The sequence below is a fragment of the Garra rufa genome, chromosome 21 (assembly GCF_049309525.1).
Source record: "Garra rufa chromosome 21, GarRuf1.0, whole genome shotgun sequence".
NCBI lineage: Eukaryota > Metazoa > Chordata > Actinopteri > Cypriniformes > Cyprinidae > Garra > Garra rufa.
In genome coordinates, this window is record NC_133381.1 from 28,109,182 (window position 1) to 28,125,118 (window position 15,937).

General features: G+C 39.1%; 1 protein-coding gene across 1 annotated transcript in view; it reads left to right on the forward strand.

Moving 5' to 3' along the window:
* jmjd1ca (jumonji domain containing 1Ca) overlaps positions 1–15,937 on the forward strand; it is a 128,679-nt gene extending 112,742 nt beyond the window's left edge. The window contains exons 24-27 of the mRNA XM_073827005.1: positions 14,680–14,819; positions 15,020–15,226; positions 15,355–15,486; positions 15,591–15,937. Of these exons, the coding sequence (XP_073683106.1) occupies positions 14,680–14,819; positions 15,020–15,226; positions 15,355–15,486; positions 15,591–15,692 (581 nt within the window). The 3' untranslated portion in view covers positions 15,693–15,937. The remainder of the gene's footprint in view (positions 1–14,679; positions 14,820–15,019; positions 15,227–15,354; positions 15,487–15,590) is intronic.

Consider the following 15,937-nt stretch of genomic DNA (forward strand, 5'->3'; position numbering starts at 1 on the left):
ACTTGTTTTTAAAGATATTTTGAAAGAATGAAGCGTTTATAGAGCACTTTATTGTGTATTGCTGTACACCCACATGAACTGTGTGCATGTTCATGTTAATTCACAGTACATAAATTATATATGAATACTTTTTTCGCTTAATATTAATTAACATTAATAAATGCTATTTATTTATTGGTCATGTTAACTAATATAGTTAATGCTAACGAATAAAACTGAATGGCAACATTTTATATTTTGTGTGTATGTGTCTGTGTGTTGATTTTAAAGTCTAACCCTTTCAATTCTGTAAACTTTAAATCCAAACTGGCTGAGGGTTACTGTGAATGCATGTGCCAACTGGGCACCGTCTTCCTTATTAATTCTTAGTTATGTAGCGCTTAAGAGTGATGTCTTATAACAGGAGGAGTCACCTGCAAAGCAATATCCACACAAAAATTGTACAGATAGGTAACGATGACATTTAAGCAGAAGTGGTGGACGTAAAGCAAGCAATAATAACATTTTGTTATCATCATGAATCATGTTCTTATCATCATCATCAGAGTATAGGGAAAATTTAGCATATTGGTTCACAGTTGGCATTATCTGAAGTCCTTGCATTGATTGCATTTAATTAAATCAACATTATATTTGGTCAGTCTGATCTTGAGGCCTTAGAGATGTTAAATTGTGAAGATCTTGAGTTTTCATTGAGTTGTTATAACTTAGCCATAAAATGTCTGATCTGCCAGAAAATTCACAGGTTTGGTAAGAGTCCTGGCCTGAAGACACCTAAAGACCAATATTCAGATATTATCATAGCGCCACTTGTTGGCAGCAGGATATATCATATCTTTCACTAACTCAAACATACCAAGGTCAATCTGCACCAAACTTCATATGTTTGATAATAGTGATGGCCTGAACACATCTACATGCCAATAATTAGTTACAGGCAATAGCGCCACCATCTTTCAGCAGCAAGTTTGGCACATTTAAATGACTTATGACAGATTTTTTCTATATTTACTGTATTAAAAGCATACTGCCCACCGTTTGCTGATTTCCTGAAGCCACCGGTCGGCGGTGAGCCCGGGTGCGAGGGCCCGTTCATCGCTGCTCGCAGCTTTAATTATTCTTCTTCTTCTTCTTCTTCTCCAAAATGAAAAGTCTTTTTGAGGGCCTAAACATGCCCGAAAACTCACGAAACTTTGCACACGCATCAGACCTGGCGAAAATTTACATCTGATATGGTTTTCAAAAGTGGGTGTGGCAAAATGGCTCGATAGCGCCACCTATAAAATTTCAACGGAGTGCCCCTCGAGCTACGTTTCACGTACATGTACGAAACTCGGTACACATATGTAACACACCAATACCTACAAGAAAGTCTCCTGGTGCAACATCCGAAACTCAACAGGAAGTCCGTTATATTGAATTTCCTGTACGATTTTTGTGCAGTTTTTGCCATTTTCAGGCCTCATACTTTAACGAACTCCTCCTACAGTTTTTATCCGATCATCTTCAAATTTGCTGAGTGTCATCATAAGGCCTTTGCGATGTTAAATTGCGAAGCTTTAGAGTTTTCGTCGAAGGGCGTGTCCGTGGCGGCCGGACAAACTTTGATGTTTCGCCATGAAAAAGGAAGTTGCTATAACTCAGGCATACGATGTCCGATCTGCCTCAAACTTCACATGTTTGATGACAGTCCGGTCCTGAACACACGTCAGTGCCCATATTCAGTTATAGTCATAGCGCCACCTGCTGACAACAGGAAATGACATGTTTAACACTGTTACGGACTCCTAGAAACATATTGAAAAGCGTTAACAAGTCTTAAATAGGCTAGCAACATGCTACAAACATGCTAAAACATGCTAGCAACACTTAGCTAAGAGCTAAAGCATGCTATTAATACAAATACAAAAGGAAATTGCTGTAACTCATGTATATAATGTTGAATCTGACCCAAACTTAATATTCAACATGCTACAAAAATAATAAAGCATGCTAGCAACACTTAGCTAATATGCTAAAGCATGCTAATAATACAATGAAACAGGAAGTTACTCTAACTCAGGCATACAATGTCCAATCAGCCCCAAACTTAACATGTTTGATAAGAATCCTGGCCTAAACACACTCCCATGCCCGTATTCAGTTATAGTCATAGCGCCACCAGCTGGTAACAGGAAGCCACATGTTTAATACTGTTGTGGATGCCTAGCAACATTTTAAAAAAATTCAACAACTGTTAAACAGGGTAGCAACATGCTAGAAACATGCTATAACATGTTAGCAACATTTAGCTAAGTGCTAAAGCATACTCTTAATGCAATGAAACAGGAAGTTACTGTAACTCAGGCATGCAATGTCCAATCAGCCCCAAACTTCACATGTTTGATAACAGTCCTGGCCTGAAGATATCTACATGCCAATATTCAGTTATAGTTATAGCGCCACCTACTGTCAACAGGAAGTGACATGTTTAACACTGTGACACACTATTAGCAACACACTAAAAAAGCCATTGAGTGCTAAACTAGTTTAAAACGTACTCAAACATGCTAGCAACACTTACTTAGTGCTAAAGCATGTTGTTAAAGACATAAAACAGGAAGTTACTGTAACTCAGACATGCAATGTCCAATCAGCCCCAAACTTCACGTTTGATAAGAGTCCTGGCCTGAAGATATATACATGCCCATATTCAGTTATAGTCACAGCGCCACCTGCTGACAACAGGAAGTGACGTTTAATGGTGTTACGGACTCCTAGCAACATAATAAAAAGCGTCAGCAAGTTTTAAATAGGCTAGCATCATGCTAGAATCTTGTTAAAACATGCTAGCAACACTTAGCTGAGAGCTAAAGCATGATATTAATACAAAGAAAAATAAGTGTAACTCATGCATACAATGTCCAATCTGACCCAAGCTTAATATGTTTGATAAGAGTCCTGGTCTGAACACAAGCCCATGCCCATATTCAGTTATAGTCATAGTGCCACCTGCTGGCAACAGGAAGTCACATGTTTAATACTGTTGTGGATGCCCAGCAACATTTTAAAAATATCAACAAGTGTTAAATAGGGTAGCAACATGCTAGAAACATGTTAGCAACATTTAGCTAAGTGCTAAAGCATACTCTTAATGCAATGAAACAGGAAGTTACTGTAACTCAGGCATGCAATGTCCAATCAGCCCCAAACTTAATATGTTTGATAAGAGTCTTGGCCTGAATACATTTACATGCCAATATTTAGTTATAGTCATAGCGCCACCAGCTGGAAACAGCAAATTACTTGTTTTACACTAACTTAAGCATGCAATGTACAATTTGCACCTAACTTGACATGTTTGCCAATAGTCCTGGCCTGAAGACATCTAAAAGCCAATATTTTGTAATAGCGCCACCTGTTGGCAGCAGGATATGTCATGACTTACACTCAAGCATGCCATGTTCAAGCTTCACCAAACTTCATATGTTTGATAAAAGCACTGGCCTGAACACATCTGCATGCCAATATTCAGTTATAGGCATAGCGCCACCAGCTGGCAGAAGGAAGATTGACACATATCAATGACTTTGACATATTCCTCCTACATTTTCTGTGTTAATAGCATAGTGCCCACCATTCGCCACCGATCGGCGGTGAGCCCGAGTGCGAGGGCCCTACCATCGCTGCTTGCAGCTTTAATTAGGGCCCGAGCACCGATGGTGTGAGGACCCTATTGGATCTGCTTCGTTTATTATTATTATTATTATTATTATTCTTCTCCAAAATGAATCGCATTTTTGAGGGCTTAGACATACCCGAAAACTCATGAAACTTCGCACACACATCAGACCTGGCGAAAATTTACGTCTGATATGGGTTGCAGAAGTGGGTGTGGCAAAATGGCTCGATAGCGCCACCTTTACACGTTCCGCGGTGTGCGCTTTCAGTTGTGATTCACGTACATGCACGAAAATCGGTACACACATGTAGCTCACCAATACCTACAAAAAAGCCTCTTGGAGCAAAATTTGACACCCAACAGGAAGTCGGTTATTTTTAATTTTCTTAGCAAAATTTGTGTAATTTTTGCCATTTTCAGGCGTCATACTTGAACGAACTCCTCCTAGAGATTTATTCGGATCAACGGCAAATTTGGTGAGTCTAATCTAAAGCCCTTTGTGACGTTAAATTGCGAAGATCTAGAGTTTTCATCGGAGGGCGTGTCCGTGGCGGCCTGGCAAATTTCGATGCTTCGCCATGAAAAAGGAAGTTGCTATAACTCAGGCATAAAATGCCCGATCTGCCCCAAACTTCACATGTGTGATAACACTCCTGACCTGATGACATCTACATGCCCATATTCAGTTTTACTCATAGCGCCACCTGCTGGCACCAGGAAGTGTCATGCTGTACTCTGCAACAAACTCCTCCAAAAGATTTAATCAGATCAACACCAAAATCGGTCAGTCTAATAAAAAGGCTTTAACGATGTTAAATTGTGAAGATCTTGAGTTTTCGTTGAAGGGTGTGTCCGTGGCGGCCTGGCAAATTTCGTGGTCTCGCCATGGATATAAAACTTGTTATAACTCAGCCATAAAATGTCCGATTTGCCTCAAACTTCACATGTTCGATAAGAGTCCTGGCCTGAACACATCTGAAGGCCAATATTCTATTATAATCACAGCGCCACCTGTTGGCAATAGGAAATTACTTGTAGCAAACTCCTCCTAGAGATTTAATGATATCAACATTATCTTCAGTCAGTCTGATCTAGAGGTCTTAGAGATGTTAAATTGCGAAGAACTTGAGTTTTCGTTAAAGGGCGTGTCCGTGGCGGCGTCACAAAATTTGATGTTTCGCCATGGACATAGAAGTTGTTATAACTCAGCCATAAAATGTCCGATCTGCCTCAAACTTCACAGGTTTTGTAAGAGTCCTGGCCTGAAGACACCTAAAGGCCAATATTCAGATATTATCATAGCGCCACCTGTTGGCAGCAGGATATATCATATATTTCACTAACTCAAACATACCAAGGTCAATCTGCACCAAACTTTATATGTTTGATGAAAGTGCCAGCCTGAACACATCTACATGCCAATAATCAGTTATAGGCATAGCGCCACCAGCTGGAAGCAGGAAATTTGGCACATTTAAGTGACTTTGACATATTTCTCCTATTTTTACTGTATTAAAAGCATACTACTCACCATTTGCTGTGTTCCTAAAGCCACCGGTCGGCGGTGAGCCCGTGTGCGAGGGCCCGTTCATCGCTGCTTGCAGCTTTAATTATTATTATTATTCTTCTTCTTCTCCAAAGTGAATCACATTTTAGAGGACCTAAACATTCCCGAAAACTCACAAAACTTTGCACACACATCAAACCTGGCGAAAATTTACGTCTGATTTGGGTTTCAGAAGTGGGTGTGGCAAAATGGCTCGACAGCGCCACCTTTAGACGTTCAGCGGTGTGCGCTTTCAGTTGTGATTCACGTACATGCACGAAAATCGGTACACACATGTAACACACCAATACCTACAAAAAAGCCTCTTGGAGCAAAATCCGGAACCCAACAGGAAGTCGGTTAATATTAATATTCTCAACAAAATTTGTGTCATTTTTGCCATTTTCAGGCGTCGTACTTGAACGAACTCCTCCTAGAGATTTATTCGGATCAATGCCAAATTTGTTGAGTCTAGTCTAAAGCCCTTTGTGACGTTAAATTGTGAGGATCTAGAGTTTTCATCGAAGGGCGTGTCCATGGCGGCCTCGCAAATTTCGATGTTTCGCCATGAAAAAGGAAGTTGCTATAACTCAGGCATACAATGTCCGATCTGTCCCAAACTTCACATGTGTGATAACACTCCTGACCTGATGACATCTACATGCCCATATTCAGTTTTACTCATAGCGCCACCTGCTGGCAACAGGAAGTCTCATGCTGTACTCTGCAACAAACTCCTCCAAGAGATTTAATCAGATCAACACCAAAATCGGTCAGTCTAATAAAAAGGCTTTAGCGATGTTAAATTGCGAAGATCTTGAGTTTTCGTTGAAGGGCGTGTCTGTGGCGGCCTGACAAATTTCGAGGTCTCGCCATGGATATAAAACTTGTTATAACTCAGCCATAAAATGTCCGATTTGCCTCAAACTTCACATGTTCGATAAGAGTCCTAGCCTGAACACATCTGAATGCCAATATTCTATTATAATCACAGCGCCACCTGTTGGTTACAGGAAATGACTTGTAGCAAACTCCTCCTAGAGATTTAATGATATCAACATTATATTTGGTCAGTCTGATCTAGAGGTCTTAGAGATGTTAAATTGTGAAGATCTTGAGTTTTCGTCAAAGGGCGTGTCCGTGGCGGCCTGACAAAGTTTGATGTTTCGCCATGGACATAGAAGTTGTTATAACTCAGCCATAAAATGTCTGATCTGCCTCAAACTTCACATGTTTGGTAAAAGTCCTGGCCTAAAGACATCTAAAGGCCAATATCTAGATATTATCATAGCGCCACCTATTGGCAGCAGGATATATCATATCTTGCACTAACTCAAACATACTAAGGTCAATCTGCACCAAACTACATATGTTTGATGAAAGTGCTGGCCTGAACACATCTACATGCCAATAATCAGTTATAGGCATAGCGCCACCAGCTGGCAGCAGGAAGTTTGCCACATTTAAGTGACTTTGATCTATTTTTCCTACATTTACTGTATTAAAAGCATACTGCCCACCGTTTGCTGTTTTCCTAAAGCCACCGGTCGGCGGTGAGCCCGGGTGCGAGGGCCCGTTCATCGCTGCTTGCAGCTTTAATTAGGGCCCGAGCACCGATGGTGTGAGGACCCTATTGGATCTGCTTCGTTTATTATTATTATTATTATTATTATTCTTCTCCAAAATGAATCGCATTTTTGAGGGCTTAGACATACCCGAAAACTCATGAAACTTCGCACACACATCAGACCTGGCGAAAATTTACGTCTGATATGGGTTGCAGAAGTGGGTGTGGCAAAATGGCTCGATAGCGCCACCTTTACACGTTCCGCGGTGTGCGCTTTCAGTTGTGATTCACGTACATGCACGAAAATCGGTACACACATCTAGCTCACCAATACCTACAAAAAAGCCTCTTGGAGCAAAATTTGACACCCAACAGGAAGTCGGTTATTTTTAATTTTCTTAGCAAAATTTGTGTAATTTTTGCCATTTTCAGGCGTCATACTTGAACGAACTCCTCCTAGAGATTTATTCGGATCAACGGCAAATTTGGTGAGTCTAATCTAAAGCCCTTTGTGATGTTAAATTGCGAAGATCTAGAGTTTTCATCGGAGGGCGTGTCCGTGGCGGCCTGGCAAATTTCGATGCTTCGCCATGAAAAAGGAAGTTGCTATAACTCAGGCATAAAATGCCCGATCTGCCCCAAACTTCACATGTGTGATAACACTCCTGACCTGATGACATCTACATGTCCATATTCAGTTTTACTCATAGCGCCACCTGCTGGCACCAGGAAGTGTCATGCTGTACTCTGCAACAAACTCCTCCAAAAGATTTAATCAGATCAACACCAAAATCGGTCAGTCTAATATAAAGGCCTTAATGATGTTAAATTGCGAAGATCTTGAGTTTTCGTTGAAGGGTGTGTCCGTGGCGACCTGGCAAATTTCGTGGTCTCGCCATGGATATAAAACTTGTTATAACTCAGCCATAAAATGTCCGATTTGCCTCAAACTTCACATGTTCGATAAGAGTCCTGGCCTGAACCAATCTGAAGGCCTATATTCTATTATAATCACAGCGCCACCTGTTGGCAATAGGAAATGACTTGTACCAAACTCCTCCTAGAGATTTAATGATATCAACATTATATTTGGTCAGTCTGATCTCGAGGCCTTAGAGATGTTCAATTGTGAAGATCTTGAGTTTTCGTTAAAGGGCGTGTCCATGGCGGCCTGACAAAGTTTGATGTTTCGCCATGGACATAAAAGTTGTTATAACTCAGCCATAAAATGTCCGATCTGCCTCAAACTTCACATGTTTGGTAAAAGTCCTGGCCTGAAGACATCTAAAGGCCAATATACAGATATTATTATAGCGCCACCTATTGGCAGCAGGATATATCATATCTTGCACTAACTCACACATACCAAGGTCAATCTGCACCAAACTTCATATGTTTGATCAAAGTGCTGGCCTGAACACATCTACATGCCAATAATCGGTTATAGGCATAGCGCCACCAGCTGGCAGCAGGAAGTTTGGCACATTTAAGTGACTTTGATCTATTTTTCCTACATTTACTGTATTAAAAGCATACTGCCCACCGTTTGCTGTGTTCCTAAAGCCACCGGTCGGCGGTGAGCCCGTGTGCGAGGGCCCGTTCATCGCTGCTTGCAGCTTTAATTATTATTATTATTATTATTCTCCAAAATGAATCGCATTTTTGAGGGCTTAGACATACCCGAAAACTCATGAAACTTTGCACACACATCAGACCTGGCGAAAATTTACGTCTGATATGGGTTTCAGAAGTGGGTGTGGCAAAATGGCTCGACAGCGCCACCTTTACACGTTCCGCGGTGTGCGCTTTCAGCTGTGATTCACGTACATGCACGGAAATCGGTACACACATGTAACACACCAATACCAACAAAAAAGCCTCTAGGAGCAAAATCCGGAACCCAACAGGAAGTCGGTTAATATTAATATTCTCAACAAAATTTGTGTCATTTTTGCCTTTTTCAGGTGTCGTACTTGAACGAACTCCTCCTACAGATTTATTCGGATCAACACCAAATTTGCAGAGTCTAGTCTAAAGCCCTTTGTGACGTTAAATTGTGAAGATCTAGAGTTTTCATCGGAGGGCGTGTCCGTGGCGGCCTCGCAAATTTCGATGTTTCGCCATGAAAAAGGAAGTTGCTATAACTCAGGCATACAATGTCCGATCTGTCCCAAACTTCACATGTGTGATAACACTCCTGACCTGAAGACATCTACATGCCCATATTCAGTTATAGTCATAGCGCCACCTGCAGGCAACAGGAAGTGTCATGCTGTACTCTACAACCAACTCCTCCTAGAGATTTATTCAGATCAACACCAAAATCGGTCAGTCTAATATAAAGGCCGTAGCGATGTAAAATTGTGAAGATCTTGAGTTTTCGGTAAAGGGCGTGTCCGTGGCGGCCTGACAAATTTCGAGGTCTCGCCATGGATATAAAACTTGTTATAACTCAGCCATAAAATGTCCGATTTGCCTCAAACTTCACATATTAGATAAGAGTCCTGGCCTGAACACATCTGAAGGCCAATATTCTATTATAATCACAGCGCCACCTGTTGGCAACAGGAAATTACTTGTATCAAACTCCTCCTAGAGATTTAATGATATCAACATTATATTTGGTCAGTCTGATCTAGAGGCCTTAGAGATGTTAAATTGCGAAGATCTTGAGTTTTCGTTAAAGGGCGTGTCTGTGGCGGCGTGACAAAGTTTGATGTTTCGCCATGGACATAGAAGTTGTTATAACTCAGCCATAAAATGTCCGATCTGCCTCAAACTTCACAGGTTTGGTAAGAGTCCTGGCCTGAAGACACCTAAAGGCCAATATTCAGATATTATCATAGCGCCACCTGTTGGCAGCAAGATATATCATGTCTTTCACTAACTCAAACATACCAAGGTCAATCTGCACCAAACTTCATATGTTTGATGAAAGTGGTGGCCTGAACACATCTACATGCCAATAATCAGTTATAGGCATAGCGCCACCAGCTGGCAGCAGGAAATTTGGCACATTTAAGTGACTTTGACATATTTCTCCTATTTTTACTGTATTAAAAGCATACTACCCACCATTTGCTGTGTTCCTAAAGCCACCGGTCGGCGGTGAGCCCGTGTGCGAGGGCCCGTTCATCGCTGCTTGCAGCTTTAATTATTATTATTATTTTTTTTTCAATGTTTTGGGGGATTTTGGGGCCCTTAACATACACGAAAACTCTTGAAAATTTGCACACACATTGGAACCTGCGGCCATCAGGGCCGGACAGACGTTGACATGGGGGGGTCACCTGGGGGGGGCGTGGCACAGCATTAAAAATTGCGACTTTTGAGGGACTCTGGAGTGCACACCAATTGATCTACAGTCACCAAAATTCATACACATATAGACCTCATCGGGCCGAACAACTTCCGTGCTCACAGTCCGTGCTTCACCAAACAGGAAGTCAGCTATTCAGGGATGTCTAAAAAGCGCATGCAATGGAATTTGAAATACTCCTCCTAGACCTTTCCACCGATGGCCACCAAACTCGGTCAGCATGATCTCAAGACATTGGGGACGCAAAATTGCCAGGGGATTTTTGATATCTCGAACGATTTGGCCGTGGCGGGGCGACAAAGTTATGGCGAGAAATGAGAAACAGGAAGTGTCTAATAACTTTAACACACTTTGTCTGATTTTGACCAAACTTCAGCAGTTTGTTCATCTTATGATGCCGATCACAGAGATGTGACTATTAGGAGTCAAAGTTATAGCGCCACCAACTGGCAGCACAAAGCGCAACGTTTTCTAAATGCTTTTAAATCAACCTCTTAATTTTACTCAATTTGCTTCAAACTTCTTCTCAATAATGTTGAAACACGGCCAATGAGAATCTGTGAATTGCATTATCGATAACTTTTATCATGTTGCCATGGCAACGTGCCAAACTTTAACTTTAGCTTTTTGTGTTTTGGAGCCACTTAAAATACTCAGAATTTCATGAAACTTCACACACACATCTGTATTAATGATATTTAGACACTGATAAAAGCCCATAAATGGGCGTGGAGCAGGCGCTCCATAGCGCCACCTTTTGACAAAAGTTGGGGGTTTAGTTTGTCCTACAGTCAGCAAACTCGGTACATATATTGATCTCATCAAGCCAGAAACATTTCTAATTTACACCCATTAGCTACGATCGACAGGAAGTCGGCTATTTTGATTTGAATGTGGATATTTGGAAAAATCAGGTTGTGGAATTTTATATACTTCTCTCGGGAAAACCAACCAATTCACACCAAACTTTTTTGACATGATGCCAACATTCTGAAGATTCTAAATTGCGAGCAGATTTAGGATATCTTGAACGGTGTTGATGTGGTGATTGATTGAAATCGGAGTAAAAAAAGATAGCCGTAATTTTATTATATCTTTAAAGTGCAGCATCCAAAGTCTTTGAAACTTTTTTCATACAGACTACTAGTCATTCTGATCAGACACCGTTCATTTCATAATTATACAAAGATCTATGAATTAATGAAAATTAAAAAACAAATCTGATCCCTCTCTGCTCTGCACTTATGTGTGTGCGTGGTAAGTGGGTGTGTGTTTTTTGAGTGTTAGGGTGAGAGTGGGGAGGGGGGATGGGTGGAAAGAGAGAGTCAGAGAGGAGGAGATAGAAGGGAATATTTAAACTCTTGGTTGTTTATTCATTAGGATCTGAATTAGGGCTGGGTATTGTGACCAATTTGGCAATTCGATTCGATTGTTATTTTTATGGTTTCGATTCGATATCGATTAGCTATCAATATTTCATTTAAAATGTTAGTTTTGCAGACATGGGATCACTATTTTGATATAAATGCTGGTAACTTAAAACTCCCCTACTTAAGTTTATTACTGAAATACACATCTACATTAATAATAGGGTGCGCACAGTTGTTTATTTTAAACAACTTTTTTTTTAAATGAATACTGTAACAAGAAGTCATAAATATGTGCATCCAATGTACACCATGTAAACAAACTGCAAAATGCACATTACTGTAAAAAAATAAAAAGACTAAATGTGCAACAGTGAAATCTATTAAGAACTTCAAACATGTTTAAGAATTTTTTTTTTTTTTCTAAATTCAAATCAGGCCCATCATAAAGCCCTTGTCTGCATATACAAAACATTCTAACTGTTCATAAAACTAACAGTTCTTAACTACAGCCTAATAATTTTTGCTCACCAGATTTTTTTTGCAAAAAATTTACACCCATTAGCTACGACCAACAGGAAGTCAGCTATTTTGATTTGAATGTGGATTTTTGGAAAAATATAGCTGAATAAATTCATATCACTCATAGCAGAATCAGACAGTGCACATCAAACTTTGTCAACATGGTGCCAAGATACTGAAGATGTTAAAATGTGAACGGCTTTGGGATATCTTGAACGGTGTTGATGTGGTGATTTATGAAAGTAACAGTAAAAAAGATGGAGAGTTATTTCCATATATCTTTAAATTGCATTATTCTAACTCATCAAAACTTTTTACATATAAAGAACAAGAAATTCTTAGGAAATACGTGTAGTTTCAAAATGTTATCATGCTCAGAGGCCCCAAAAACATTAAAAGTGTCATATAAATTGTCAGATTAAAGCTCTAGTACCAGGGATGAACACTAGAGGTCCTCATAAGATAAGGAATCGTTTGAACAATAATGCTGCTATTTAGCTCATTCTCAGTGTATAAGAATGAAAATAATCCATAGAATCAGTTAATATATACTGTACTGTCAGTGTACTTTTACATAATTATTTTGTATAGGTGCTTAAAGAGCATTAAAATCTTTTTTTAATCTTTTAAGGAAAAATTATATGATTTATATACATATATACAATCTCACTGATAGAATAAAAAATCTTATAAGTATGACACTATACTGCTCAGTTCACTTAATTAGAATGAGGAACAAATACATCAACTAAGTTAATATGTATTTATTTTTAATATATTTGTTTATAATTATTTCACAGATGCTTATAGATCATTAAAATAATATTTAAAAATGGTTGTAGATCATAAAACATGGTAACTATTTAAAATAGGGTCTCTTTTGTTAACAATGGTTAATGAACTAACACACGAACGAACAACGAACAATATATTTGTACTCGATTTTCTTCAAACTTCATCAGAATGATGTAAAAACACGGCCGATGAGAGTCTGTAAAGGCGTCTCTGATGCATCAAATGCTGTTGCCATGGCAAATAAATAAAAATACAAAATACATTCAAATATTTGTTTCCTGTGTTTTTGAGGCAGATAGCCTGCCTAGAATTTCATTTTCCATTTTCAATTTTCAATGATTTATTATATATTTAAAGTGCAGCATCCTAACTCTTTGAAACTTTTTTCATACAAATAACTATTCATTCTGATTAAACACAGTTCATTTCACAATTATACAAAACTCCACGAATGAAAGAAAATTAAAAAACATATCTGATCTCACTCTGCTCTGCACTCTATGTGTGTGTTTGTGTGGTAAGTGGAGGGGGGATGGGTGGCAAGAGAAAGAGTCAGACAGGAGGAGAGACAGTTAGGGTTAGTCCAAAGGGTTACTGTGAATGCATGTGCCAACTGGGCACCGTTTTCCTGATGCTATCGGGATGGCGACTGCCAGTCGGCGAGGGCCCGGTCAACGCTGCTTGCAGCTTTAATCATTCTTGTAATTTCAACTTTATACTGAAAACATTTCAACTTTTTTCTTGTAATTTCAACCTTATTCTAGAAAAATTTTGACTTTATTCTCGTAATTTCGACTTTATTCTTTAAATATTTCGACTTTATTCTCGAAACATTGACTTTATTCTCAAAATATTTCGATTTTATTCTCGAAACATTTCATTTTGGCTTTATTCTTGTAATTTTGACTATTCTCGAAACATTAAGACTATTCTCTTAATTTCGACTTTATTCTCATAATTTTGACTACTCTCGAAACATATCCACTTTATTCTCGTAATTTCAACTTTATTAACGTAATTTCGACTTCATTCTCGAAACATTTCAATTTTATTCTCGTAGTTTTGATTTTATTGTTGCAATTTTGACATTCTCAAAACATTTAGACTATATTATCTAAACATTTAGACTTTATTCTCTTAATTTCGACTTTATTCTTGAAATATTTTGACTTTATTCTCATAATTTTGTCTATTTTCTACACATTTCCACTTTATTCTCGTAATTTCAACTTTATTAACGTAATTTCGACTTTATTAATGTAATTTCGACTTCATTCTCGAAACATTTCAATTTTGTTCTCGTAGTTTTAATTTTGTTACAATTTTGACACTATTATCAAAACATTTCAACTTTATTCTCATAGTTTTGACTTTATGCTCGTAATTTTGATTTTATTCTTGCAATTTCAACTTTATTCTCTAAACATTTTAACTTTATTTTCAAAACATTTTGACTCATAATTTTGACTATATTCTCTAAACATTTTCACTTTATTCTTGTAATTTCGATTTTATTCACGTAATTTCAACTTTATTCTCGTAATTTTAACTTTATTGTCGAAACATTTTGACTTTAATTTTGAAACATTGACTTTATTCTCAAAACATTTTGACTTCATTCTCAAATTTGGACTTTTCTCAAAACATTTTGACTATTTTTATCTCGTAATTTTAGATTTTTTTTTATGTGGCACTAAAACGCTGTCGTACCTTTAAAACTATTTGAATGTTGATTAATGAAAATTAAAATGCTTGTACTAGACTCAGGCTTAAAGCAGTCTTTTAAATTACTAAAGTAAGAAATATATTGTTGTCCTTTTAAAATGCCAACATAAGAACTTTTATGGTACACTATGAGCAACAACCTGTAAGATTGCTTTAATTTGGCTGTCTTTGTGATAGGGGCATTAAAGCTCTTGGAAGGAGAAGTTTTGCATGAGAGTGTAAAGAAACGACTGAAAGACCCTAATGAGATGCCAGGTGCTCTGTGGCACATCTACATGAGTAAAGATCTACAAAAGATCCAGGAGTTTCTACAAAAGGTACTGCACTACTTGATCATGTAAAGCTTATGAGAGTGCGATACAATGCTGATCCAGTATGGTGTGCCCCAAGGCTCGGTCTTGGGCCCATTGTTGTTCTCTCTGTTTATGCTCTTAAACAGCCCATTAGCTTTCATTGCTTTGAAGACGACATAGCTTATATTTCATCTTGATCTTCATGCTTCTGTGTGTGTTTGCAGGTCGCTGCTGAGCAGCAGACTGAAGCGGATCCAGAGGCAGACTCAGACTCAGAGTGGGACGGTGATGCCGACCCCCTGCGCGAAAGCGGCTGGTATCTGAGCCCCAGGCTGAGACAGAGGCTACAGGATGAATATGGCGTAGAGAGCCGCACACTCCTCCAGTTCCATGGAGATGCTGTTATGATCCCTGCTGGAGCCCTGCACCAGGTACATTACCACACTCACTTCACTAGCTACATCCTCCTAAAGCAATTTGCCCTGGGCTTTTTGAAGGATGACTGGTTTCTCCAGTAGGTATTCAGTATTCAGTATTTATACATGCTGTGTGTTTTTAGGTAATGAATCTGCACAGTTGCATCCAAGTGAATGTGGACTTTGTGTCCCCTGAACATGCGCACAACTCCTATTACCTAACCCAAGAGCTTCGCCCTCTCAAAGACCAAGTGAACTATGAAGACAAACTCCAGGTACCTACTAGTGACCAAATTTGTCAATCATGTAGTTTCCATTTCTGCTGCATCATGCCGCACAACACTGCTTCACGTAACATTGCTTTCCCTTTATTGTTCAGGTGAAGAACATCTTTTATCACTCTGTAAAAGATGCTATAGCCACATTGCGGAACCATTTGAAGGAGAAGATCACAGATGATGTGAAACAGGAGGAGTCCTGACAATGCATTTCCTCCTCTGTCCAAACCCTTGGAGCATAAAGACAATCCCAGGATTTTCCAGGAAGAAATCTCTGTTCTTAAACTTGATTCCAACAAAATGGGCCACTCTGCAAGGTTCTGTGACTTCCTCTACGATGTCACTGTCTTCTCTTTGATCTCTTTGAACTTCCCCATTGTGTCTTCCTGCACGGACAGGAAGCAAAGTAAGGGGTTGGAGGTACGACAAACAGAGGGATAAAAGTAGT